This window comes from Dipodomys ordii, unplaced genomic scaffold (assembly GCF_000151885.1).
Source record: "Dipodomys ordii isolate 6190 unplaced genomic scaffold, Dord_2.0 Scaffold1, whole genome shotgun sequence".
Lineage (NCBI taxonomy): Eukaryota > Metazoa > Chordata > Mammalia > Rodentia > Heteromyidae > Dipodomys > Dipodomys ordii.
Window position 1 is genome coordinate 52,558,966 of NW_012267217.1, and position 27,455 is coordinate 52,586,420.

At 47.0% G+C, this 27,455-nt stretch overlaps 2 protein-coding genes across 2 annotated transcripts in view; one reads left to right on the top strand and one right to left on the bottom strand.

Moving 5' to 3' along the window:
- The window catches only part of LOC105987202 (sterol 26-hydroxylase, mitochondrial), a gene marked incomplete at its 5' end in the record, with an annotated part of 30,675 nt that extends 21,379 nt beyond the window's left edge, over positions 1 to 9,296 (top strand). Inside the window, 8 exons of the mRNA XM_013018434.1 lie at positions 2,283 to 2,473; positions 5,691 to 5,890; positions 6,016 to 6,213; positions 6,318 to 6,490; positions 7,867 to 8,033; positions 8,239 to 8,320; positions 8,406 to 8,618; positions 8,762 to 9,296. Coding sequence (XP_012873888.1) covers positions 2,283 to 2,473; positions 5,691 to 5,890; positions 6,016 to 6,213; positions 6,318 to 6,490; positions 7,867 to 8,033; positions 8,239 to 8,320; positions 8,406 to 8,618; positions 8,762 to 8,881 — 1,344 coding nt within the window. The remainder of the gene's footprint in view (positions 1 to 2,282; positions 2,474 to 5,690; positions 5,891 to 6,015; positions 6,214 to 6,317; positions 6,491 to 7,866; positions 8,034 to 8,238; positions 8,321 to 8,405; positions 8,619 to 8,761) is intronic.
- Positions 9,297 to 18,710: 9,414 nt separating this feature from the next.
- On the bottom strand, positions 18,711 to 26,062 carry Prkag3 (protein kinase, AMP-activated, gamma 3 non-catalytic subunit). Its single transcript, XM_013035746.1, has 13 exons — positions 26,030 to 26,062; positions 25,625 to 25,664; positions 24,748 to 24,903; positions 23,995 to 24,401; positions 22,639 to 22,720; positions 22,427 to 22,485; positions 22,296 to 22,341; positions 22,057 to 22,111; positions 21,756 to 21,882; positions 21,442 to 21,607; positions 19,435 to 19,472; positions 19,129 to 19,275; positions 18,711 to 18,829 (listed from the first exon to the last, which is right to left on the bottom strand). The coding sequence occupies exons 1-13, from the start codon at positions 26,060 to 26,062 to the stop codon at positions 18,713 to 18,715; spliced, it is 1,473 nt and encodes a 490-aa protein (XP_012891200.1). The 3' UTR covers positions 18,711 to 18,712.
- Positions 26,063 to 27,455: the final 1,393 nt, after the last annotated feature.

Consider the following 27,455-nt stretch of genomic DNA (forward strand, 5'->3'; position numbering starts at 1 on the left):
AAGTGGTAGAGTGCTAACCTTGAGCTGAAAAGCCCAGAGAGAGCGCCTAGGCCCAGAGTTCAGGCCCCACAACCAACCAAAACAAAAAAAACCATAGTAATTTTTTTTTATTCCAATAATGGTAGAAAATTTGAAAAATCACAGTACCAAAAAAGTAAATTTGTCTATAATAGTGCTTTTTGCCACTGTTCACATTATGATTGTGATTTATTTATTTTGTCAGTTGTGGGGCCTGAACTCTGGACATGGGTACTGTCCCTCAGCTCTTCAGCTCAAGGTTAGCACTCTACCACTTGAGCCACAGCACCACTTCTGACTTTTTTTTGCTTAGGTGGTACTGAGGAATGGAACCCAGGGCCTCATGCATGCAAGGCAAGCACTCTACCACTGAGCCACCTTCCCAGCCCCTGTTTCTATTTATTTTTAAGATAAAGTCTCCCTATGAAGCACAAATTACTCTCAAACTCTCCTTCCTCCTGCCTCAGCCTCCTGAGTGTTGGTGTGAAAGAAAAGCCCCACTCCTAGCTTCTTAGTTAGTACCAGTCCTTGGGCTTGAACTCAGAGCTTAGATGCTATCTTTGAGCTTTTGTGCTCAAAGATAGCATCTACTCTTGAATGTAACTACTCTACTACTTGAATGTAACTTTACTTGTGGCTTTTTTGGTGCTTAATTGGAGATAAGAGTCTCATAGACTTTCCTTGGCTGGCTTTGAACCATAATCCTCAGATCTCAGCCTCCTGAGTAGCTATGATTATAGGCATGAGCCATAGGTGCCCAACTTACTTTAGATTTTTATGTATCTATCGGCCATTTCTCCATAAAAACAGATATTCTTATTTAGTTCTCCCTTCTTAGAAGGTGTTAAACTTTTTCACTCAACAACCTATCTTTGGTATCTTTCCACATTAGTATATAAGGTGCTAGTCTGTCCCTTTTAAAGCTATTATTATATTATGTGAATGTCCTGTCCTTTCTTTACAAATTTTTCTGGACAATAAATTAAGTGGTATTTTATTCTGTAATATGAGTGATCATCTCTTATTTGTTTCTTTGGGTTGTGTTGGGAATTGAACCCAAATAAATCTCTTCTCTATAACTTTACTGGCTTTTATTTTACAGAAGTGCTTTAGTTTAATTTATACTGGAACAATCTCTGATCCTCTTCAAAAGCTCTTGTGTAACAACTGTGAAAGAGAAGGGATGTGGGGAGCCACTGTATTTTATTATCTGTGGATTCTTTTGAGGTTTGTTTTTTTTAATCAAGCCTCTTAACACTAAGTGTTTTTCTTTCCCTCTAATTCAGTAACTATAAATACTTGGTTGCTGGGTCAACTTCTCCCTTCTCTTCCTTTCCCTTCCCTCCCTTTCCTTCATTTCTTTCTTTAATTGAGGACTTTAAGCTCTTATTAGGCTTTTCCACTCAAGGCTGGCACTCTACCACTTGAGCCACACCTCTACTTTTAGCTTTTTGCTGGTTAACTGGAGATAAGAGTTCCACAGACTTTCTGGCCTAGGCTGATTTTTGAACCACAATCCTCAGATCTCAGCCTCCTAAGTTGCTAGGATTAAGGTGTGAGCCCCTACTGCCCAGTTTGCAGGTTAATTTCATAGCTGCTATGAGAATCAATTATTAAATGTTTTAGAAGTTCTAAGATAAGTTTTGGAGGGAGTGTTGGGGTTAAAACCAGAGTTTTGTGATGCTAAGTAAGTCCTCCACCACTGAGTTACATTCCTAGTGCTTAAGATGAAATAAATGAGAGTTACATAACTGAGCCAATGACTTCAAAACAAAAACACATACCACATGACTTACTTCATATTTGATCTTGTCTTTCTCATGCAGCTTTGTTTTGCTTTTCTTGGAATTTTTTTTATAGTTTCTTTTCCCTTACTGAAAACAAGGCATGAAGCTAACAGTAGGTTAAAATGCTAAAGTGGAATCTCAGGCTTTCTATCTTAGGGCTTAGGATCCCTAAAGCTCAGGCTCCCAAATATCAGCATCTCACATACCCAATTCTCACATATCCCTCATCCCTCCAGTGACGTCAGACCCTCCCTACTCCTCCAGACATTATGGCTGTCAACATTCTCGCTCCATGTGTGGCCAGTTTTTTTTTTTTTTTCAGTAACCTTCTTCACAACCACTGGCCATCCTATGTCCTCTTGTACAATGCTCTTTTACACAGCCCCTTGTTCTGATGTGGTCATCTGAGGTATCCTTACCCCATCTCATCTGCCTACCTAGTTGGGCCTGCTGTTCAGCTTTCACTGTCTCCCACAGGTGCTGAACAAGGCCAAATATGGTCCAATATGGATAAACTCTGTGGGGCCTCACAGCTTCGTGAACCTGGCCAGTGCCTCACTCATAGAACAAGCAATGCGGCAGGAGGACAAGCATCCTATAAGAGACTACATGGATCTATGGAAGGAGCACCGGGATGTTCAAGGCCTGGCCTATGGGGTCTTCACCACGTGAGCTGGGGCCTGAAGGGACTGGAATAGGGCCTCAGAGAACCAGGTCAAAAGAGAGCAGGCCTGGGGCACCCGAGCCCCACCTCCGAGCTTGCTGCCCAGTCTAGAAGCCAATTAAGTTGGCTGAAACGCTAGGACCATTCATAGGTTTTTCCATATTGTGTGACTTCGGACCAAGGAACAATTCCTCACTTCTTGGATTTATGTTTCTGATTTGTAAAATAGGAGGTTTAGGATTAGAAAATCTCCAAAGTGGGCTGGGAAGATGGCTCAGTGGTAGAGTGCTTGCCTTGCATGCCTGAGGCCCTGGGTTCGATTCCTTAGCACCACATAGCAAAAAGAAAAAAAGCTGGAGGTGGCGCTGTGGCTCAACTGGTAGAGCGATAGCCTTGAGCTGAAGAGTTGAGGGACAGCGCCCAGGCCCAGAGTTCAGGCCCCACTACTGGACCCAAAAAAAAAAAAAAAAAGAAAATCTCCAAGGTATCCTTAAAGTCTACACAGATCCATCTTACATTATGGTTGAAAAGATGTCAATTTGTAGCTAAGAAAGTATCATTATCATCTTATTCAGGAGGGCTCTGTTTAAATGTTTCAAAAATATACCAATAGCCAGGTGCTCGTGGCTCATGCCTATAATCCTAACTATTCAAAAAGTTGCGATCTGAAGATCATGATTCAAAGCCAACCAAGGCAAGAAAGTCTGTGAGACTCTTATCTACAGTTAACCACCAAAAAGACAAAGTAGAGCTGTGGCTCAAGTGGCAGAGCACTAGCCTTGAGCAAAAAAGCTGAGGGAGAGTGTCCAGACCCCACGACTGGCCCCCCAAAATAAAATAAAATTTGTCCAGATTGTTTTATATTGTGTACAACTGGCAATAACTCACAGATGCCATCTACCCACAGAGATAGACATGGGTTCCAGTGATGCCTAGAAAAGTTAAGGTTATTTCAACAGTGACAAATTGAAGAATCAATTGAATGTGTTATTTGAAGTAGATAGTAAGAATTAGTGAAGTTAAACCAAGCTGGCACCAGTGGTTCACGCCTGTAATCCTAGCTACTCAGGAGGCTGAGATCTAAGGATCAAGGCTCAAAGCCAGCCTGGGCAGGAAAGTCTGTGTGACTCTTATCTCCAATAAACCACCAGAAAACCAGAAGTGGCGCTGTGGCTCAAGCGGTAGAGCTTTCGCCTTGAGCTGAAGAGCTGAGGGACAGCGTCCAGGCCCAGAGTTCAAGCCCCAGGACCGACCAAAAAAAAAAAAAAAATGAAGTTAAACCATCCCCAATGCCAATGTTTGTAATTGGTTATGTCACTGACTTCTGTTTGCCATAGAATGTTAGAATTCCAGAAACAATGAATGGCTTTAATCTTCATGATCAAGGTCGTTAACAATCCTGTTTGAGTGACTTCTTAAGGAATTAAGCCGGTCACCTGGTGGCTCACTTCTGTAATCCTAGCTACTCCGGAGGCTGAGATCGGAGGAAACTCCATGAGACTCTTATCTCCAATAAACCGCTAGAAAACCGGAATTGGCGCTGTGGCTCAAGCAGTAGAGCACTTGCCTTGAGCTGAAGAGCTGAGGGACAGCACCGAAGCCCCAGAGTTCAAGCCCCATGGACTAGTAGTCATTGCTGCCACCATGATAACTATGTATTTATAACATGCAGGCATCAGACTAGTCTCTTTGTGATCATTATCTTACTTTTTCCTCAAAACAAGCCTGTGACTGGATATTATTATACCCTGTGTGTGTGTGGTGTGTGTGTGTGTGTGTGTGTGTGTGTGGATGTGTGGATGTGTGTGTGCACAACATGCATGTATGCAGGTAACTAGGGCTTGATTTCAGGGCCTCCTTGCTTTCATTCAGCTTTTTCATGCATGGCTGATGCACTACCACTTGAACTACACCTCTACTTCTGGCTTTTTGCTGGTTATTGAGATATAAGAATCTATTGGCTCTGTCTGCTCAATCTGGTTCTGAACCAAGAGTCTCAGATCTCAGCTTCCTGAGTAGCTATGATTACAGATGTGAGCCACCAATACCTGGCACTAGTCCTGGTTTTTGTTTTTTGTTTTTTTTTTTGCTTGTTTGTTTGCTTATGTGGTGCTGAGGAATTGAACCCAGGACTTCATGCATGAGAGGCAAGCACTCTACCACTGAGCCACCTTCCCAGCCCTCCTGTTTTGTTTCTTTTCCTGGTGATTTTTGAGACAAATCTTGTTTCTCAGGGTCCATCTATCTTTAGAGTATCTGTGCCTGCTAAGACCACAGACTCATACCACCATACCCAGCCTCACACTGGAAATGGGATTTTGAAGACTTTTTTGCCAGGCTGGCCTCAAACCATGATCCTCCTAATGTCACCTAGCTTTGGTTTTCTTGGGACAGGGCTGGCCTTGAATTTGAAATTATCCTACTTCTTCCTCTTGAGTTGTAGGAATGCCAGTGTGTACATCCATGTGTAACTGGTGTGTGTGTGTGTGTGTGTGTGTGTGTGTGTGTGTGTGTGTGTGATGAGGCTTTAATTCTGGGTCTGGGCACTGTCCCTGAGCTTTTCAGCTCAAGGTTAGCACTCTACTGCTTGAGTCATAGCACCTCTTCCAGTTTTCTGGTGGTTAATTGGAAATAATAGTCTCACAGTCTTTCTTGCCTGGGCTGGTTTTGAACTGATCTTCAGATCTCTGCCTCCTGAGTAGCATTATAGGTGTGAGCCACTGGTGCTTGGATCTAATTGATTTGATTCTAGGAAATCTCGGTCTAGGTGCCTCTTAACAACCTCCACTGGGCTGTATGTGATTCCGAAATCTTCTGGTGCTTAGTTTAAGTCACTTGTAAAGCTCAATGATTGTCTAGGAATTTGGCTTAGTGCTAGAGTGCTTGCCTAGCATGCATGAAGTCTTGGGTTTGATTCCTCAGTACCACTACACGGAAAAAGCTGCAGTGGTGCTGTGGCAAGTGGCAGAGTGCTAGCTTTGAGCAAAAAAGAAGCTCAGAGATAGTGCCCAGGCCCTGAGTTCAAGCCCCAGGCAGGACTGGCAAAAACAAAAACAAAACAAAACAAAAAAAGCTCAATGATGGTATGATTCTAAATACTAAGAGTCTAGGAGTCTGAGAGTTCCCTCAACTGGGATGGGAGTGAGGGATCAGCATGGGAAGAAACCACTTAATCATGCTCTCAGAAGCTTATTTATTGTATCACCTTTTATGCTGCTCAGAAATGGAGAAAGCTGGTACCACCTGCGCCAGGTTCTGAACCAGCGGCTATTGAAGCCAGCGGAGGCCGCACTTTATACAGATGTTGTAAATGAGGTGATCGATGACTTTACAGCTCGACTGGACCAGATACGGGCAGAGAGTCCCTCCAGGGATCTAGTACCTGACATGGCTCAACTCTTCTACCACTTTGCCTTGGAAGGTACCCTTGCTCGGGATGGGAATGGGACAGGAATGGGTCATGGCTAGGCTGTGTCTACCTCCTCCAGGCCTTTGAATTCTGTGTCCCTTGGCTCTGCCTCCCCTCATGTCCTCTGCACTTTCCAGCCATTTGCTACATCTTGTTCGAAAAACGGATTGGCTGCCTGGAGCCATCCATTCCTGCCGACACTGCGAATTTCATTAGATCTGTTGGGATCATGTTCCAGAACTCAGTCTATTGCACCTATCTTCCCAAGTGGACTCGTCCCCTACTGCCTTTCTGGAGACGATATCTGGATGGCTGGAACACCATCTTCTCCTTTGGTGAGGAGTCCCCACTGGCCCCAAGGAAGGAAACGGGCCTCTCCCAGGACCGGCTCCCGCCTGCTACCAGCTCTCTGAGTACCTTGACGTCATTGTCCCTGCAGGGAAGAAGTTCATTGATGAGAAAGTTCAGGAGATAGAAGCTGAACTACAGGCAAGCAGGCCAGATGGGGTCCAGGTGTCTGGCTGCCTACACTTCCTGCTGACCAAGGGTCTGCTCAATCCTCAGGAGGCCCTAGGCAGCCTGCCTGAGCTGCTCCTCGCTGGGGTTGACACGGTGTGTGAAGGGTGCCGGTGAAGAGACCAAGGGCTTCTAGCTCCTGTCCTGAACCCATGTCTTTTCCCTCCTGAACCTGACCTTCATATCTTACCATAGCTGCTTATCTACCTGTAGCTGGAGAGGCAGAGCTGGCCCTATTAACTCCCAAGATCCCCTTGTTCTCTCTCACAGCTGGGACATTTCATCCTCAAGGTATTCAACTCTCTCTTGCCTAAATGTAAATGAAGGGTTGGAAGTTTGTCCTTGAGTAAGTTCTGATTTGATGGCACTGATTTTCAGCCTTTTTTTTTTTCGGTCGGCCCTAGAACTTGAACTCAGGGCCTGGGCTCTGTCCCTGAGCCTCTTTGTGCTCAAGGTTAGTGCTCTACCTATTAAGCCACAGCACCACTTCTGGCTTTGTCTGAGTAGTTTATTGGAGATAAGAATCTCACAGATTTTCCTACCTGGGCTGGCTTCAAACTGTGATATTTTTTGGTATGAGATTTCTCCTTGTTACAATCTCCTTGATTAGGTTTTTTTTTTTTTCCTTTTTGGGAATTTTAGATAATACTATTATTACTATTGCCATTCACCAAAGCAGTTTATTAATACAGGGCCTCTGGATCAGTGTCACCCTTTTCAACATTCTCCCCCACCCTCTCCCTACTCACCCCTGCCCTTACTTAATTTTTTTTTTTTGCCTTTAACAAAGCAGTTTATGTGTACAATGCATCTTGATCTGTGTCACCACTCCAACGTCTTCACCCCCTTTTTTTGGGGGGGGTCTGGTCTTGAGGCCTGAACTCTGGGCTTGGGCGCTGTCCCTCAGTTCTTCAGCTCAAGGCTAGCGCTCTACCACTTGAGCCACAGCGCCACTTCCGGCTTTTTTCTTTTTGCTTATGTGGTGCTGAGGAATCGAACTCAGGGCCTCAGGTATGCAAGGCAAGCACTCTACCACTGAGCCACCTTCCCAGCCCTCTTCACCCCCTTTGACCCACCCTTTCCCTTATGTTTCTCAGTTCTGGGGTATATACAGTGAACTCTTGCCTGCATTCTCCCCGCCTCTGCCCTCCATTCTTCTACCCCTCTCCCCTTAGCCCCACCCTACCCTGTTGCAAGTTCCCATTTCCTGATGCTTATTTTGTTAGGCTCTGACTTAGTCTTATTAAAGAATTACATTGTTTGTGCTCCTGTTAAAAGTGCAATTCTCCGGTCAGTCCTCAGCCCACTCTGGATTCATGGTGGTCCCTATGGTCCCTCCTCCCTTTCCTACCATCTTTGTGGAAAATGCATCTCTCCCATATTTTGCAAGCACCAGTCGTATCACTTGCGTCACTTAGCTAGCCTCTTGCCTAGAAGTCTGCCTTCACTCCATTTCCCCTTCTGTCTCCTAGTCATCCAACACGCTGACGTGGGCCTTGTACCACCTTTCAAAGAACCCAGAGATCCAGGCGGAGTTGTACAAGGAGGTGGCAGGGTTGGTGCCCGCTGGGAAGACACCCCAGCGCAAGGACATTGCCCACATGCCCTTGCTCAAGGCTGTGATTAAGGAGACCCTGCGGTAGGGTGAAATTCCTGAAGCCCAGTGTCTTTGTGTGGTGGCGGGTGGGGGTTAATTAGAGGAATGAAAAAATGGGGACTTCCTATGGGTTGGGGATGGGAACCAAAGAGAGCTGGGAAGAGGGGCCAGCTAGGTAAGAGAAAAGTAGAGGACATCCTGCGCCCTTGGAGCTAGAGGCAGACCATAGACTTTCTTTTCCCTGTAGGCTCTACCCTGTGATCCCCACAAATGCTCGGATCGTGATGGACAACGAAATTGAAATTGATGGCTTCATCTTCCCCAAGAATGTGAGTTGGGGCTACGGAGCCCTAGTGCCCAGCAGTGCCACAGCCCTTTGCTAACGGATTTATGCTGCACCTTCTTCCACTGTAGACCCAGTTTGTGTTCTGTCACTATGTGGTATCCCGAGACCCCAGTGTCTTCTCTGAGCCTGAGAGCTTCCGCCCTCACCGCTGGCTGAGGAAGTGTGAGTCTAATGCGCCCAGTGTCCAACATCCATTTGGCTCTGTGCCCTTTGGCTATGGTGTCCGGGCCTGTCTGGGCCGCAGGATTGCAGAGCTGGAGATGCAGCTGATGTTGTCAAGGGTGAGTGGAGACGGGTGGAAAGATGTGTGAATCAGGAAGGGTGAGGGGTCAGTGGGAGAGGCAGGGAAGTTTAGGGATGGAAGATTCAGAGGCCGGCAGTGAATGATTACCAAAGAATGCTCCTGTGCTCTTTCCTGATACAGCTGATACAGCGATACGAGGTGGTCCTACCTCCTGAGACTGGGGAGGTGAAGAGTGTAGCCCGCATTGTCCTGGTTCCCAATAAGAAGGTGGGCCTACGCTTCCTGCAGAGACAGAGCTGAGAGCTGAGAGCCTTGTCCCAGAAGCCCCAGCTCTGGCACAGCTGCCAGACTTGACAGACTGGAGAAACTTAAATTCTCTTCTCACAGAACTCTTTGGTTTTATGGGCTCAACCATTTGCGCACGCAGCTCCTGCTTAGATAAAAGGTTATCTCTTATTCCATCTCTGTCCTCAGTATAATATAAAATAAGAAGATGTCTAGTAATCATGAAGGGGGTCATTAATCATTGGTTTTCTTTTTGATCACTCAACATCTGTATTCTTTTCTGAGTTTGAGGAACACATTTCTGCACCTAGCAATCATGATGAAAGACCTTGCTGTATCCCTCCGTGGAGTCTTAAGAATACCATGTATGGGCTGGGAAGGTGGCTCAGTGGTAGAGCGCTTGCCTTGCATGCATGAGGCCCTGGGTTTGATTCCTCAGCACCACATAAGTAGAAAAAGTCAGAAGTGGCGCTGTGGCTCAAGTGGTAGAGCGCTAGCCTTGAGCTGAAGAGTTGAGGGACAGTGCCCAGGCCCAGAGTTCAGGCCCCACAACCAAAAAAAAAAAAGAATACCATATATTTCCCTCAACTTGTGAAGAGGAGTTTGGGGTCCTACTGGGGCAGCAGTGGCACTGTGCACATAGGGGGCCCCCACAATAGTGTTGCTTCAGTTGTAGATATTAGAAGGACCCAGCTGTGCCTGGGTATGTACACTTGTAGTCCCAGCTATTTGGGAGACTGAGACAAGGGGATCACTGGAACCTAAGAGTGCAAGACCAGCCTGGGTATCATAGGGAAATCCCATCTATGAACAAATGAATAAATGAGTGAACAAGGAAGTGAATGCATGAATGAGTAAAGAAAACACAGACTTTAAAAAGTAGAAACAATCATCTTTTGAGAAAAAGCACAGAGAGAAGCATTAGGGTGCTACCAAATGCATTAGAAGTGTAAGGTCCACCCTGGGAAGGCAGGGCAGACTCCTCCCTCCTCTTGGCTAAGTTTTTGCCCCGTACCTCTGTCGCCTAGGTAACTGGCACCGCTGGAAGCAGTCAACTCCCCTCCCCCCCCCTTCAAGGTCACATCCTGGGCTGCCCCCAGTCAGCCTCCCACTGGACTGTGGGAGGGTCCCAGGCCCTGAGGTCACATCTGCATCTAGTGTGGCTACACCTTTCCCCCACCTGGCCATACCTTCTCCCTGACCCTGGCCTAGATATGTCCTGGCCTGGGGGTGGCTCACCCCTCTCAGCCAGGTGCTCCCCACCATGCACAGCTGGGCAGCGGAAATAAAACTTCTCTTACTGCCTGAATACCACACGGTTTTCTCTTCATCGGCTACCTAATTAAATCTACCTATTTATCTTACAAGAAGAAGTGTAGACTGAACTACAGTGGGTTCTAGTGGATGGACATTGGCCAGCTTAAGGAGTGGGTCTACCCTACTGGCTATGATCAGAGGAGTCAGGAAGTAGACATGGAAATTTTAGCTTTCCAGTCTTTTCAGTCCAGTAAGCCTACTCAGAAGGAAAGGGATTGGCCCTGGGCACTGGTGGCTCATACCTGTAATCCTAGCTACTCAGGAGGCTAAGATCTGAGGATCGTGGTTCAAAGCCAGCCTGGGCAGGAAAGTCTGAGAAACTCTTATCTTCAATAAACCACCAGAAAACCAGAAGTGGCGCTATGGCTCAAGTGGTAGAGCACTAGCCTTGAGCTGAAGTGCTGAGGGACAGTGCCCAGGTCCAGAGTTCAAACCCCATGACCAACAACAACAAACAAACAAAAAAAGGAAAAGGATTGGCTTTGAGACCCTGTGCACCATACCACAAGCCTGGAAATTCAGTGACACTCAGTCCTGGTTATAAAATTAACTTTCCAGAGTTATAGAAAACAATGCCTATAGGATTAGGGTTGAATCCATTTTAAAAAAATCAGCTTACACTAAGCAAAAGGAAAGAAATGTAAATTATCACCTGATGTGGAAGAAATAATTGTATTGTCAAAGCTCATAGAATTCACAAACTTTATAGACCATGATAATGACAAGTTGCCTTGTGAAGGTTAAAATGTGTTTATGACTTTAACTAAGTGTCACTATTCCTCAATACTGTGAGATATGTGAAATTTATGTAATCACCTAATCTCAATTTCAAAAAGGAAAAGAAAAGTTGCAGAAGGGATGGGTTAGGAGCAAAATAAATAAATAAATAAAATCCTGTCATTGTCCTGATTCAATGCGTCAAGTGGCTTCCCAAGTCATAAGCCAAATCCAAGTCCTTCCTATGGTTAATAAGACCTTCCACTCCCACTGGAAACTCTCTTCCCACAGCTGAGCCTGACCTTGCATCTCTCCAAGCACATTAAGCTACTTCAGTCTCAGCTTTGAGTTTATTAGCCCTTGTCCTGGCCTCACTGATTCCCCCTTTGTACCTCTGCCTTCCAGAGCAGAGCACATCCACTTTGTGGTGGACTATCTTCCTGGCAAGTGGTGAACTTCTTGGAAGGCAAAAATCTATCTCCTTCAGTTTGGACCTCAGTCTTACTGTCTGGCTACAAGGGGGTATTAAATAAACATTTCTTAAATAAGAAGAGACTGGAATAGCAAGAAGGAAGGGGAACAGGAAGGACATTGAGCTTTCCATATTGCAAAGAGGAATCTAGAGGGGACTGGGCAGAATTCCTGATGATAAAGGCATGGACCTTGAGCCCATCTAAGCACAGGTTCACCTAGGAAAGCTCTTTAAAAAGGCAGTAGATGGAGGCTGGACCTAGAAGGTGTCAAGATCCCTGTGACAAAGTCAAGCCAGAGCAACTGTTATCTTCTCCACTGTGCTGTTCCTCTAAAACCAGTAGGCCAGCTCGCAGTAGCCACAGGAACCCTCAGTGCTGGTGCTTGGGTGGGGGGGGGGGGGGGGGGACAGCTGTGTCATGTGACTTGGGATGTGACTTTTGTAGCAGCCATACAGGACAGTGTCAGTGTTCATGATCCACAAGCTCTGTTAATGAATATGGAAGTCTAATCTCAAACACAATCCATGAAGGTACAGCCATAGTGGAAAATAACAGGAGGCTCCTCAAAATATCAAAAACAGCTGGGCACTGGTGGCTCACGCCTGTAATCTTAGCTACTCAGTTTGATGAGACTGGAGATTGAAATTCAAAGCCAGCCCAGGCAGTAAAATCCATGAGACTCATCTCCAATTAGCCACCAGAAAACTGGAAGTGGTGCTGTGGCTCAAGTGGTAGAGTGTTTGCCTTGAACTGGAAAGCTCAAGGACAGTGCCTAGGCCCAGAATTCAAGCCCCATAACTGACAAAAAAAAGTCAAGAAGAACTACTATATGAGCTAAAATTCCATAATGTATACCCCAAATACATACTAGTTATATAATAAAAATAAAATAAAATAAAATCTGGACTCATGTTTATTTGCCACACTATTAACAATTGCCAAAGTATGACATCAATCTAAGTTTCCATCAAAAGAAGAATAAAGAAAATGTACATGGATTCAATTCAGCATTTATAAGGAAGTATGTCTTATCATTGGTGAAATGTGAAATAAGCCAGCCCCATGCAGTAAGACAAACATACCATGCAGTAAGACAAACATACCATGGTCCTACGGCTGATGATCTTAGAGATTGGGAGTACAACCGAGATTACCAGAGATTGGAGAAAGGATGAAATGATTGGGGAGATACTTGTCAAAGGCCACAGAAATTCAGACAGGAACAAGAAGTTCAAGAGATCTATTATATAGTTAATCATAACATACATTGTCAAGGGATTCAATTTCAAGTGTTCTCATCACACACAGAGAAATGATAAGCCGCTGATACCAGTGGCTTACCCCTGTAATCCTAGCTACTCAGGAGGCTGAAATCTGAGGATCGTGGTTTGAAGCTACTCAGGCAGAAAAGTCTGTGAGACATTTATCTCCAATAAACTTCTCAGAAAAAGCCTATAGCGGTGCTGTGGCTCAAGTAGCATAGTGCTAGCTTTGAGTAAAGGAAGTTCAGGGACAGTGCCTAGGCCTTGAGTTCTAACCCCAGGACCAGCAAAAGAAAGAAAGAAAGAAAGAAAGAAAGAAAGAAAGAAAGAAAGAAAGAAAGAAAGAAAGAAAGAAAGAAAGAAAAGAAAGAAAGAGATAAGCCTGCTTACATTAGATAGCTTGATTTAGCCATTGTGCCATAGATACATATATCAAAATATGTTGAGGGCTGGGAATGTGGCTTAGTGGTAGAGTGCTTGCCTAGCATGTATGAAGCCTTAGGTTCCATTCCTCAGTACCACATAAACAAAAGAGCTAGGAATGATGCTGTGGCTCAAGTGGTAGAGTTCTAGCCTTGAGCAAAAGAAGCTCAGTGCTCAGACCCTGAGTTCAAGCCCCAGGATTGGAAAAAAAAAAAATAGTGGTACATAGTGGTACATGCCTGTAAATCTGGTACTCCGGAGATTGAAGACCTCGTCTCAAAAACAGAGTTGTATACCATAGATACATATAATTTTGTCAATTAAAATATGTAGAATATAAGTTCATGTTCACAAAACCCCATGAAGATTGTGGATATTAATACAGTGGAATATTATTCCACTATACAAGAAAAGGAACGAAATACCGATTCATGCTACATTGTATAAAAACATTGAAAACACGATGCTAAGAGAAAGAAGCCAGACACAAAAGATGACATATTGTGTGGCTCTATCATGTAAAATGTCCCAAGAATAAAAAAATCTATATACAGAAAGGAGGTTTAGTAGTGGGTTAGCATATGTTGCCAAGAGTGTGTCATGGAGCAAAGCTACCCACTCACCTTAAGGTAGCCATGGGGGGTAGGAGGGGGAGAGAAAAGCTGGCTTTCACTTCATTATTGGTAGTACCAGGGTTTGAACTCAGAGCCTGCTAGACAGGTGCTCTACCTCTTGAGCCATACACCAAACCTTAGGTTCTACTTCTTAAGGTTTTTGTCTTTTCCCAATAGCATCAAGTTGGGAATTAGGCCTTTAACATATGGGCCTTTAGCAAACATTCCAGATGCAAGTACGCTGTAGCAAGACCAAAACACAAGCTATAAGAACTGAGGAGTTAATGACATAAAGGTGATATCTTGGCCACAGAGAGTGCTACAGAAAGCCCACAGATACAGCACTGGAGGAAATGAATCAGACTCCCCTGCTCAAGTGGGAAAAACAAAATTCCAACAAGGTCAAAGAGGCTTTCTCTATAAAGTACATTTGAAGTATATAATTTCAAGTACATACAAAGATACTTGAAGTATTTTTAACTTATGAAAGGTTTTTTATTGATATACAATAAACCTACAGAAAAAATGTTCCTACCATAAGCATGCAGGAATTTTTTTTTGCTTATCTTGGAGTTGAGTGTCCTCTGTGTTTATATTTCATCAAAGTGTCTGGATGAGATATCTTAATGTAGACAAGAAAATCCCTTTCTTTGACAGTGATTCATTAAACTCACTTAAAAGCTACAGACAGGGTGGGTGGGATGTCATAGGCAGATTCTTTCCTTTGAGCTTTCTCTGTGCAGTGAGAAGCAATAGCTCTGGTTTGAAGATTGGCACAAAACCCATCATTGGCTGGACAGGAGGTCTGAGGGTCTCGGGGTCCCCAAGAGTCACTACAAAGAGATGTCCCAGTGAAGTTCCCTGGTGGCCACTTGACATTGTCCTATAAAGAAAAATAATGCTGAGTTCTAAGGATTGTGGTTTGAAGCCAGCCTAGGCAGGAAAATCAGTGAGATTCTTTATCTTCAATTAATCAGCAAAAAGCCAGAAGTTGAGGTGTAGCTCAAAAGAGCCAAGAAAGGGTAAGAGGCCCTGAGTTAAAATTAGCTATGGTATCCCCAAACTGAGCATTGCTCTTATTGTAGTGCATTTTTAATTGTTAAGCACTTCAGAACCATGATTACTTATGACCGGTCCCTCTCCCGGAGCTGTCACCAATGGGCAGTGACTGCGCATGCTGAAGTAGAACATTGATTTCTTACATGCATGTTTTGTCTAAAGACTCAAGGGGATAGAATCTCAGTTATGTGCTTCTATGCTTTGTATTGATAATAAAAATGATTAAACAGATGAAACCTTTTCTTCTGGTGGACAACCTGTGTGAACCACAAAAAGAAAAGAAAAGAAAAGCCAGTGGCAAATGTAGGGTAATTGCAGAAAGACAGGCAATGGTTCTGCCTGGCAGCTATATCTTTACCTGAAAAGAATACAAACAATGGTACTCCTAGTCCAGCAAATTGGAATTTGTTGGCCAAATTAGGGTCCATCTGTATGTTTTTGGTCATAGGGCTTGAACTTAGGGCCTAGGTGCTGTCCCTGAGCTGTTTTTGTGAGCGAGTGCTCTTTGAATAACAGTGCCATTCTGGTTTTCTGGTGATTAATTGGAGATTAGTCTCACAGCCTTTCTGCCTGGGCTATTTTTGAACCATGATCCTCAGATCTCAGCCTCGTGAGTAGCTAGGATTGCTAGTATGAGCCTCAGCACTTGGCTTAGGGTCCATATTTATTTTTTAGTAAAATTTTTAAGAAAACAGCTTTCCTTTTTTTAAAAATAATTAAGCAAGAGTTTTGCTGTCTACAAACTCCTGTTCTACGGAATTCTTCTGAATGCATTTTGATTAGATACTAGGTGATAATTTATAATTCCAGTTTGAATACGCATGTCACGTGAAAACACTGGCAATTGTCATCATGGAATGGATGTTTGGAAGAACTGTGAGAATGCTAGTCAATTATATGTGTTGCACAATCGGTCACTGCTCTTAGTCTTTTTAAGTACTTGAGTAACTAGACTTAATCATCAGACAGATAATTTTACTATTAGCCTAGTCTCATGTGTCCATCTGTGTTAGCAATCCTAAGTCTCCAGTTTTGACAGAAATTAAATATAGTTGCCCAGATTCTACTCCAAATCTCATGAGAATTGCCAGGAATGAGTCCCCTGGGACTTTGTATTTCTCAGTGTTTCCTTGATGATCCTGAAGCACATCCAGAGTTGAGAGAAAAGAGACTGAAAAGCAAAGGAGTCCAAAGGGGAGCTACAGGTGTGGAGACAATGTTAAACCAGCCCACAGGCAGAGTGAAAGGACAGAGGGTAGCAGGCACACAACATACTTCTTTTATTCTAAGTCAGAGTAGAGGCACCTGTGTCCCCTATGGGATGGGATGTCCCCCTATCTTTTTGAGGGGGCCTGGGGGAGGGTGTAACCATTAGAGTTTCAAGGGCTGGGCCAGCAACTGAACTCTGGGCCTGTTCAGAGGTGGGAACTGAGGCAGTGAGGCAGAGTGGGCCCTCATAGAAGGACCCAAGGTGGACATCTGCTGGGTCCTCAGGGTGGTGGGCCCAGGAAGGTTCAAGGGGAGTCAGAGGGATCAAATACCTTTCCCCACCTTACAGTTAGAGCTGAAGGTCTCTCCTCAAATAACTAACCTACACATTCCTGGAGCCAGCCATAGGGATAGCTGCCTGCCCCAGCCTCCACAAGAACATCATTGCTTTAGAGATTGATCCTTCTTTTTTTTTTTTTTTTTTTTGCCCAGACCCATCTCTTCTTCCCACTTGAGCCCAAGACTCTAGACCTTCCTGAATATGGCTGAGAAGAGCTACTAACTCTTGGACTTTGGCGAAGTGTCTCATAAGGAATCGCCTTCATTGACTGCCTGATGGATCATGCGCAGAAGCCCCCACTCTATAGCTCTGGGGGCGCTGAGGTGTCAGGGGGAGGGATCACAGTTTAGAAATATCTACCTAATCTTCCTGCACTGGATGTCTGGACCTGGAGCACCCATGTGCATAGGAAAGAGGACAGCAGAAGCTTAGACTTGGCTTTACATTGTCAGAAGCCTGATTCTCAATGTGGGTGGCAGGAATTCAGGACACAGGGTGGATTTGGGAGAACATATGATGAGTTCTGTAAAGACTGGTAAAGATTCCATAGGCTGGGGTAGGTTGGGAGGACAAAGAAACCATAGAAGAGCCCTGGGCTGTTTCTGGATTGAGCCTGAAGAAAGCAATAAGATATAGAGTAGAATATGCTGTTTATCTCAGAAGATGGCTCTGAAATAGCTTTGTAGAACTTCCTAAGGCCCAGAGGGATGCAAATTCAGGAGTTTGGATGTCTTGAACGCCCGACTGCAGGCAGCCTTAGAGAGGCTTTGCAAGTGGGGAAGTACAAGGCAGTGACTGTGTACATCAATGACCAACCAACACCCAGATGGACGAGGGGTGTTTTGACAGGTGCTGGCCATGGATAGGTGCTGGCCATGGATAGGTGCTGCTATTTAAAGCCTCCTCTGCTCATTAAGCTCTAGAAAAAGGTAAAGAAGAGCCCCTCTGCCCCCCCCCCGCCTCCAAGTTGACTGAGGTTAATTTCTACCACCTGATGAAATGAGGTTCCTAAGAGAAATTACATCCAGCATTGCAAAGCTTAAAAGTCATGTTTCTTGCAGATAAGAGTGTAGACTGCGTACTACCTGTTGTATAAGTGATTAATAAATATCTTCTTTTGGGTTTTGTTATAAATAAAAGATGGTTTAAAAATTCAATGGAAGAACAGTCTGTGTTCAAAAGCAATATCACTTGCAGTGTTTGTCACTCGCAGAATTTCCTTCAAGTCTTTGAATTCAGAAAGCCCACCTGTTCAGATTTCATGGCTATAGCATTTTGAATGGAACCTATAAAAATCCAGGTTCGTGGCTTGTTCCTTCGATTGCTTGGTCTCAGGGATCCAAATACAAGGCCATTCTTCCCTGGGAACTGAGAACACTGCTGAGAACTGTTTTCTGGATAATGATGGAGAACCCCACTCCAACATGCAGCTCTAGAACTAAGAGCTGCTCCCCAGTGATCCCACCCCCACCCCTGGCAGCCCTGAAATGAAACGCACGGTAGGTAAGAGGGACGTGGTCAAGTTGTAGGAGAACCATCAAAATGGTTCTTCTAGGGTTCCCAGGAGTTTGAAGCAAGATCTGTGCCTGGTTCAGAAGCCAAGGGAGCCAGAGCATTTTATCATGTCAAACCCACAGCTGTGTGCTCACTGCCCCACTGCAGTAAGTCCCCACCCACGGAAGGGGTAAAGGAATACGAGTGGGTGTAGAGCGTAGGTAGCCCTGGGCTAATCCCAGTGTGTTCAGGGACCTCCAGACTTGACTCTGCTGTTCCTAATGTCGTCATTCTGGGACGCCAGGGCTTCTGGGAGTATAGGAAGAGCAAGGATAATCAAGGGGGGGAGGCTGGAGAAGCCTGTGAGAAAAAGAGAGCAGACAGTGACTGACTGAACAGGGAGAGAGCGTTGCCTGCTCAGTTGACAAGTCTTGGCACTCACTGCCAACTAGCTGCAACTTGTGCCTCCTCTTTGGGTAAACTCCCATGAAATATGCTACCAGGAAAGTCTGTGATCATGTCAGATTCACTGAGGATGAAAATGCCGTTCAAGCAAGGGTTATTAGCTTGCTTCCTTCTAATGTAATTCCCCACAGGTGGAAATTGAAGAAGGAGATAGCAATTAAATCTCCTCAGAGCGCCATAAGCTGGGCCCACCTCTCCTCGGATGGCCTCTGTGAACAGCTGGAACTGAGACAACGTGGAAGCCTCAAACTTCCAGGTTCCACGGCAGCTCAGCTTTGAACAAGGCCACTTCCCTCCTCAAGGTAGCTCAATCTGAGATCTAGGAGCCCAGGAAGACCAAGGAGCTGGCCCAGTAACCAAAGGTGGAGCCTACCTGAACCAGAAGTGAATCAGCCAACAAGGGTGGAAGATGAAGGCTGAGTCCCTTGGCTCCCTTCATTGGGTTCTGGGTGTGGAAGGTGGCCTGGGAGTTTTCAGGCACTGAGGGCGTCGATGCCAGCGGGGCTGAGCACCAGCGCCTGAAGAATGTCGGAGAGGGAAATCACACCTAGGAGATGCTGGGTCTCGTCCACTAGCACCAGCCGATGCACCTGTGGACCCACAATGGTCAGTGATGGGAAGAGCCTCGTGGCTACAGCTCCAAGCAACAGGGGAACGTTTGACAGAGCTGGAGGAATGTGAAGACATCTCCTGGAAACCAGGAGAGTATGGCTTTGACCACTCGGCTGGCTGTAGCCCTCACGGACAGCACCAGTTGCATACCAAGAAGATGCTACAAGTTGGCCACAATGTGGGAGGACAGGCCAGACACTCCCATTACGGGGGTAGCTGGAGCTATGCATGGAAGAATTGAGCCAGGTGTGTTGGGAGCATGCCTGCATCTGTGCACCTGCTCTCGGGCAATCCTGTCGATGACGTCCCCCAGGCTCTCATGGGGCTGGCAGGAGAGGACCCCCTCCAGACACAGTGTCCTCTGCCGTAGCGCTTCTCCCACACTCATGTCTAGATGGTTGTAGGTTTGCTGGGCAGCCAGGTGCTGGAGTAGGGAGAGAAGGTGACATCTGAGTCTCTCTGTCACTCAAGCCACAGCCTCACAGATAACATGCTCTACATATTTGTAAATGTGCCCACAGAAACTCCCCACCAGCCCTCTCTGCCCAGCCTCCCTGCATACCTCCAGTCCCCAGACACTTACAATCACATCAAAGCGGGAGTAGAGGCCCACCACCTGACCTGCAGGGGGAGGGAGGAGAAAGACAGGGCAGAGCCCCAGTCAGAAGCTGGAGGCTGTGCAGGAGATTAGGGCAGGCTACTAGAATGAGCTTGCTGAAATCTCCCTTCCCAGACTACCATTTTGTAATGAGGTATCAGGGTGATTGCTCATGCTAAGTCTGGCCAACTTGGCATGCTAGAGAGAGAGACATCTGACCTCAGGAATCTTGATGAGATGCAATATGAGGGCCTTAACAATGAACTCTGCTAGCCTAGAATGTAGAGTCTCAACTTATCAAGTCTAGATCTCATTTCTTATTCACAGAAAACAGGAAGAGAGGAACAAGGTGAGGCCACCTCTAGAAAACAGAGGAATTTCAAGGTGAGGTATTGCATAGAGATCCAGGGTTTGTGAGCGACCTGTTTTATGATAATAAAGGAAAAAGGGAACTGTTGTAGATTGAGCCAACTCAGGGACAAAAGATAGAAATGCAAAATATGGATTTAAATTGGATCTGGTTTAAGCAAATGAATTATTTATTTATTTATAGAAAACTGCTTGTTTTAATTTTTTTTTTTTTTTTTGTCAGTCGTTGGTGCTGAACTCTCTGCCTGGGCGCTGTCCCTCAGCTCTTCAGCTCAAGGCTAGCGCTCTGCCACTTGAGCTACAGCACCACTTCCCACTTTTTTCTGCTTATGTGGTGCTGAGGAATCGAACCCAGGGCCTCATGCATGTGAGGCAAGCAGTCTACCACTGAGCCAACTTCCCAGCCCTTATTATTTTTTATTGTTATTATAAAGGTGATGTACAGAGGGGTTACTGTTTCAATAGTCAGGTAATAAGTACATTTCTCTCTCTCTCTCTCTCTCTTTTTTTTTTTTTGGTCAGTTATGGGGCTTGACCTCACAGCCTAGGACCACAGCCTGGGCGCTGAGCTCTTTGCTCAAGACTAGTGCTCTATCATTTTGAGCCACAGTGCCACTTCTGGTGGTTAATTGGAGATAAAAGTCTCACGGACTTTTCTGCCTGGCCTGGCTTTGAACCGTGATTCCCAGATCTTGGCCTCCTGAGGAGCAAGCATGACAGGCGTGGGCCACCAGCACCTGGCTTAAAAGCATTTCTTGGTATCTCACCTAATTACAGTGAATGTAACTTTGATTTCCCGCCCCAGCCCCCATTCTAAGGATTAAACCCAGGCTCCTATACATGCTAGGTAAGTACTCTACCACCGACCTACAATTGCCAGCCCCTATCTTTGAAATATATTCTATAGCCTAACCAAAGAAATGTTTTCCCACCTTGCTGAATCTTTCCAGAGCAGGAAATTGAGGCCTGGCTGAGAGCCTAGGATCACATGGTCCACTTAGGTTGAACTAAAACATAAAACTTGGTCTGCTGTTTCCTCCTCTTACTAGGCTCATTTTATTTGCACATAATCTTATAATTCCTCCTATGAAATCAGAAAGCTAGAAGGCATTAAGATTTCTATTTCTCCAGGGTGCTAATGCCTGCCCTTTCCTCCCTCCTCAGGTCTAAGATGTTCTCATCCTTTCAGTTAAAATACCACTTCTAGACCTGAGGTTTATTATTCTATGCCAGCCTAGGGAGGAAAATCTGTGAGATTCTTATCTCCAATTAAAGCTGTGGCTCAAGTGGTAGAGCCACCAGCCTTGGGTAAAAAAGCTAAAAGACAGTACCCAGACCCTAAACTCAAGCCCTAATACTCGTGCGTGCATGTGCGTGCACGCACACACACACACACACACACACACACACACAGATTCCTGTTTCACAGATGAAGACACTGAGGCACAGAGAGACTAAGTAACTGGTCCAAGGCTCAAAGAAGGCAGGGACTTCTAACACCTTCCACCCTGGTCCTCCAAGATAATACTACACAAATTCTGCCCCATGCACCCTGCCCAAGTCCTTCCACCAGCTCCTCCTCTCCCCATCCTGGCCAAAGCCTCTTGCCCTAGATGTGGGTACCAGATTCATTGACCACTGGTAACGCAGACACGCGGCGGTCTACAAAGATATCCAGTGCAGTCAGGACAGGCGCCGTCTCCAGAACCATAGCCAAATTTCGGAATGTGCCGATGCCTAGATCTTGAATGGTGCGGCAGAGGAAGGAGGGCCTCGGCAGCAGGGCGCCCTGGTCGGGATGGGGTCAGGGTGGTGATCAGAGGTCGATCAGAGGTCAAGCCGTCCTCTTCCTCCCCCCATCCCTAGGCTGAAATAAAATCCCTCTGGGCATCTCCATGCTCCCATGCCCCCCCTCAGGACCTGCACCCTGGGCTCACAAAGATGTGCAGGAACTTGAGCAGCCGCTTGTGTGTGAGGATATAAAGCACCGTGCCTGAGACAGGATCCAGGACGGGCAGGCGGTGGATTCGATTCTTGATGAGGGCATAGACGGCTTCAAACAGGCTGAGGGGGTGGAAGCAGTGAGCCTCCAAGCCATGGGAGGGGAGACACCCTCCATCCCAGCCTCTTGGACACCAAGGTTGCCTCTGCTTCCCCAGATGATGAAAGAGGTCAGGGCTGAGTGGGGTAGGAGAAGGTCAGTGCGAGAGACTCGGGTGGACAGTTGAGAATGCTTACCTGTCATTGGGAGAGATGGAGACCAGAGGCTTGAAGCAGCCTTGGAGATAGATCTCTGCAGAAGAAGCCAGTGTCAGGCCACAGGAGCTGACTGTCTTGCAAGTAGTCTAGCTGCTCCCCCTTCCACAAGTACCTGGAGTTCCCTATTGCCTACCGCTCCTCAGAAAATCATCACCACACATGCTCAGCCTCAGGCATCAGGCCCCACACTCAGCCCCACAGCCTCTCTCCCCACTCACCCCTCCAGGTCTCAATCTTATGTTCTTCGATCTCATAGATCTGGACCTAGAGGCACAGGCAAAAAACTGGCAGTCAGATGTGGGTCCTGCAGGTACCATACCTCAGCCTCACCTGGGTAGCTAGGACTCACCAGGGGGGATCTGTAGTAACGGTGCAACACCAGGATGAAGTCTGTGATGGTGAGCATCCCTGTGGAATGGAAGAAGACAGTGGGAAAAGGTCATCCTATCGCCTTTGGGAGCAAGGCAGGCCAACAGCCCTGCCCTTCGAATTTCCTTGCATTATATGAGGTCAGCCCCCTTGCCGTTCCCCACCCACTCCCACATCCTAGTTTCTTCTTACCCACAAAGCTCTGCTTCTTGCTGTCCCACAGAGGGGCAGCCCGCACACCATTGGCCACCAGAGCAAAGAAGGCCTTCTTGATCTGAAGACAGGAAAGAGGAGCAAAGGGTGAGTCCATGCGACCCTCATCCTCCTCTCTCATTGCCTGCAGTGGGCATTCTCTATTGGTCTGCTGATCCCACCGAGGCCCTCCATGGAACCTTCTCCCAGGTCCTCCCTGACAGGAGCCTGCTTGTTTTTCCCAGGTCACGGCACACAATCACCATTGGGTGTTTTTGCTACACAGCTCAAGCTGCTTGTGGTCGGGGGCACTGAGGGAGCCCATGGACACACTAAGCCACGAGGAACTCTAATTCAGTGAGCTTATGCAGAGGTCTTGTGGATGTGGACTCAATATAAACTTTGCTAATCCAAATACTAGAGGCACAATTATTTACATCATGTTTGCCTCGCTAAATACATGCTTTTCCTTTAAATAAATTGTAAATATTTTCAGCTTTTTGTTGTTGTTGGTTGTGGGGCTTGAACTCTGGGTCTGGGCACTGTCATTCACCTCTTCAGCTCAAGGCGAGCGCTCTACCACTTGAGCTACAGTGCCACTTCCGTTTTTCTGGTGGTTTGTTGGAGATAAGAGTCTCATGTGTGGGGCTGGGAAGGTGGCTCAGTGGTAGAGTGCTTGCCTTGCATGCATGAGGTGCTGGGTTCAATTCCTCAACACCACATAAGCAGAAAAAGCCAGAAGTGGAACCATGGCTCAAGTGGTAGAGCACTGGCCTTGAGCTGAAGAGCTCAGAGACAGTGCCCAGGCCCAGAGTTCAGGCCCCACGACTGACTCCCCCCCCCCAATAAATAAACAAATAAACAAATAAATAAATAAATAAATAAATAAATAAATAAAATGAAGACAAAACAATAGAACTATAATAGAACTAAGGTGTCTAGTTGCCTCATCCAATGGATAAGGTGACTCTGGATGAGGGTTCTCGGTGACTCTGCAACGTCTTACACATATTTGGCAGTTCTCAAGGCTCTCTCTTTATAATGGGTTGTCCCAAGACTCCTCTGAAACCAAAAGCAAGCAAGTATTCTGATCCCTCTTTCAGAGATAATAGAGGTAAGGTAATGAACGAGCCAAGGTTCTGTAGACATTAAGCTGCAAGGCTCTGATGACAATTAGGGGATGTTCACAGAAAATACAAGTCCTCCTTCTCCCCACTGCTCTCCAAGGTTCTGGGGAATCCTTGAAGGGAACTTGTAGAGAGGCATGGCTTAACAGCAGCCTAGCGTTCATGGGTGCTGACTGCAGAACTGTAAGGATGAGGACTGAGTTCAGGGGAGACAGAGCCAGGGCCTCACCTCCAGTGTGGTGTCAAAGATGACCAGCTTGGAGCTGGTGGCCATGGCATCATAGCAGGTGTGCTCCTGCATGAAGTGCATGTAGACCTGGGCCCCAGGCTTCTGCAGCTCGTCATCCCAGCCCAGGCTGAGTAGTGGAGCCTGTGGGGATGGGCACGGGGCAGGCCTGTCCTCCCCCAGGCTTTCCAGCTCGTAGTCCCAGGCTTCTGTGGCTGGGAACTCTATGTCCAGCTCCACATCCCCGGAACTGGAACCTGTAGCAGAGACTGCAGGGTCAGGCAGAAGGAGGTCCCATCCTGTGGGTGGGGTCTCCAGCTCCGCCAAGGGAGCAGCATGGGCCAAGGGTGTGGTCTTGGGGAACGTGGCTTCCAGCCTGGTGGACTCAGCAGCTGGCCTGCACTGGGCACCTGTTGCAGGGAGGAGGGAGAGAGGACAGTAACTCCATCTTCCAGGACACTTCCTCATGTGCTGGCTCAGTATCTCACCACAGCCCTTGGGAAGCCTCGATGCTGTGGCCTCGTTTACAAAAGAGGAACAGAGGGTCAGTATTCACAGCAGATAAAAGCTCTGTGCCATCTTTCTGAGTTGGCCACACCGTGCTACTGGTTCTGTGGACCAGTGGTTCCCTCCCTTGTGGGGAGACTGAGGCCATAGGTTAAAGGTTGGATCCAATTCTGTGTTATGAGCCCCAGGTAAAGCTCTGGAATTCCCCACTACCTTCTTGTACCTCCCCAGAAATGACCTTGGCCTCACCTTCCCCCAAACCTGGTGGCTCCCCTTCTTCCACAGCCTCCTGCCTCATCCATCTCAATGCTTTGGCTCCCCTCTTGCCACAGATTCTTTCTGAGCTGGTAGTCATGGTAGGTGATAACCAGGAGGTGCTGTCTTCTTGCTCTAGGAAGCTCATCTCTGAAACAGGGAAGTGGGCCTATTTGTTTAATAGGGGAATAGTGCAAAAATAAATCAACTTCAAATTAAAGGCTGGTAGCTCATGCCTGTGATCCCAGATACTCAAGAGGCTGAGATCTGAAGATTGAGGTTCAAAACCAGTCTGAGCAACAAAGTCCATGAGACTCGTATATTCAACTGACCACTAAAAAGCTAGAAGTGGAACAGTGGCTCAAGGGACAGAATTTAGTTCAAGCCCCAACACACACACACACACACACACACATAATGTCTACTTCAATGTGATAAATATTTATGGATATCTATTTATAAATACTTTTAATTTATAAATATATTTGTGAACTTGCAAAAGGACCTTTTCTCCAACATATTTCTCATTCCATACTCATAGCAGCCTTATAAGGGAGGCATTATTTTCTTCCTATTTCTAGTAAAAGACCAGAAATTCAGAGAGGTTAAACAATTTGCTGGAAATCACACAGCTAGAAAGTGGGAAAGTTTGGGACTCAGATCCAGGTCTTTAGCAAAGAGGAACAAGGAAGTGAAGGACATACCGGGGAAAGGGGAAAGAAGGAAGGAGACAGAGAGAAGAGCAAGGACTTTCTGGCAAAAATCAGGTGTGGAGGGGAGAGAGGCGGAGAGACTAGAAGTCCCAGAAAGGTGGGGAGAAAGGAGCAATGGGAGAAGAGGCTAGGCCCAGAGGAAGGAACGGTCCACTTACCTGGGTGCTCAGGACCCCCAAGGCTGCTCCAGGATGGGGTCTGTGGGGAGAAGAAAGTCTGAAGGGCGTGGTGGAGGCTTCCATTCCCAAAGTCCAGAGGGTCCCCTTCTTATGGTACACATGCATCCCCTGACCCCCTTACACGTACACACAAACACACACATATGCAAACACACACAAAATAAACACTCAACAAGGCACAGAGACACATATCCAAGTGCTCCAAAACACACACAGCACCACAGACCCAGCACACACACACACACACACACGCAGATGCCTACAAGCTCATATACTCAGAGGAAAGGCTGATGAAACACACACACACACACACACACACACACACTACAGTGCTGGATCGTGGGGCCCAGTTGCCCCAGTGCAGGCCCCCTGAGACCCCCATACCCTGTGCAGTGCGTGCTCCAGCTCAGGCTCCATGGGGCCAGCTCCAACCAGGGAGCAAAGTGCGCAGCGACAGGCGGCCGGCCCTGGGCAGCACTATTCTGGGCCGGTCCCTGGCGCCCAGCCCTCTCGGATCGGGTTTGCTTTCATTGGGTGTCACAGCTCAGGGGGGTGGGGGGGTCCCTGTGCAGCTGCCCCTCTTGGCAGGCGACTGGGACGGGAATGGGGGTGCACCTGGGGATCCTGAGGCCTGGTCCCCTGTGGGTCTCTGAGGTCACCCCAGCGTCGGGGACGAGGCTTGGGGGCATCGTGGGGGCGCAGGGAGAGCGGAGATGCTCGGACTTCTTTGTCCCGCGCTCAAAGCAGGGACGGCGGGGAGACGCACGCTTCCGTGGAGGGACGAGTTGAAGAAATTAGAAATGATGAGGTTCGTCCACCTGGAGTCTGGGGATGCGGCCGTGGGGTGGCGGGTGCTTCCAGAAGAATAAACGAGAGTGTCCAACATGTCCCCATTGGCGTCCGGGAGTCTGCCCCTCTCCCAGGTGGAGGAGATGAAGAAGTGCGAGGTTCACAGGGAGCGACACCTGCTTCTCCCTCGGCTGGGTGTGCGGGAGCCCCAGCCCCCATGCCCCCGCGCACCGCCCTGCATTCCCTGTGCCCAGGGGACCCCAGCCTGCCCCTGGCGGCTGCACACCGCCTTCCTTGGCATTCCTGGGGCCTGAGTCAGAGTCCAAATGGGGAATGCAGACCCAGCTGCTCTGGCTGCTCGCTGGCTGCCCCTCCCTTCCTCTCCTACCAGCCTCTTCCATCCCAGGCCCCCGGGGAGCCTGGGGTGGCCACTCAGGAATGGATCACAAAGACTTCTTGCCGGAAATCATGGAACGCATTTCCTTTCCTCCCACCAAGTACCAGTGCTGCTTATGGGGAGGCTGGAGGAGAACCGGGAGGAAAAGAGACTTCACTTTTTCTTTTAAATTTTTACTTCTGAGATGAGGACTCAAACTTGGTATCTGACGCGTTCCCTCAATGGATAGTATGCTACCAACTGAGCCAGGCCTCCAACCCAGAGACTTCACTTTCTCTTGTGTGCTTTGAATAGTACAGAGATCCCTGTACTACCCAGTACTGCCCAGTAATGGAACTTCCAAGCACAGCTAATGGACACTTGGGACAGCAGTAAGATGATCAGCATCCCACCTACCTCCAGCATCACAGATGACAGATCTAGCCTATATTTTGCTGAAATACATGCTTACCAGCATGCAATATTTTCTTTGCTGTCTGTCATTCAGTCTCCAAGCCAATGGCACACACTTCAGGCTTTTAAGCACCACAAATATCAAATTCTGCATTAGTTAGGAAATATGTTTGGTTGTGGTAATGAAAACCCAAGCTAGTGCTGATGGCTCACACTTGTAATCCTAGCTAC

Bases quoted from the DNA above. Each gene is read 5' to 3' on its own strand.
- Prkag3 (XM_013035746.1), bottom strand. From the start codon at position 26,062: ATGGAGCCTGAGCTGGAGCACGCACTGCACAGG. The intron at 22,721-23,994 runs GTGAGGCCCTGG...TCCTGTCTTCAG, and splicing joins TCTTTGACACCACACTGGAG to ATCAAGAAGGCCTTCTTTGC. The intron at 18,830-19,128 runs GTGCACAGATGC...GTGGGTCCACAG, and splicing joins ACAGGATTGCCCGAGAGCAG to GTGCATCGGCTGGTGCTAGT.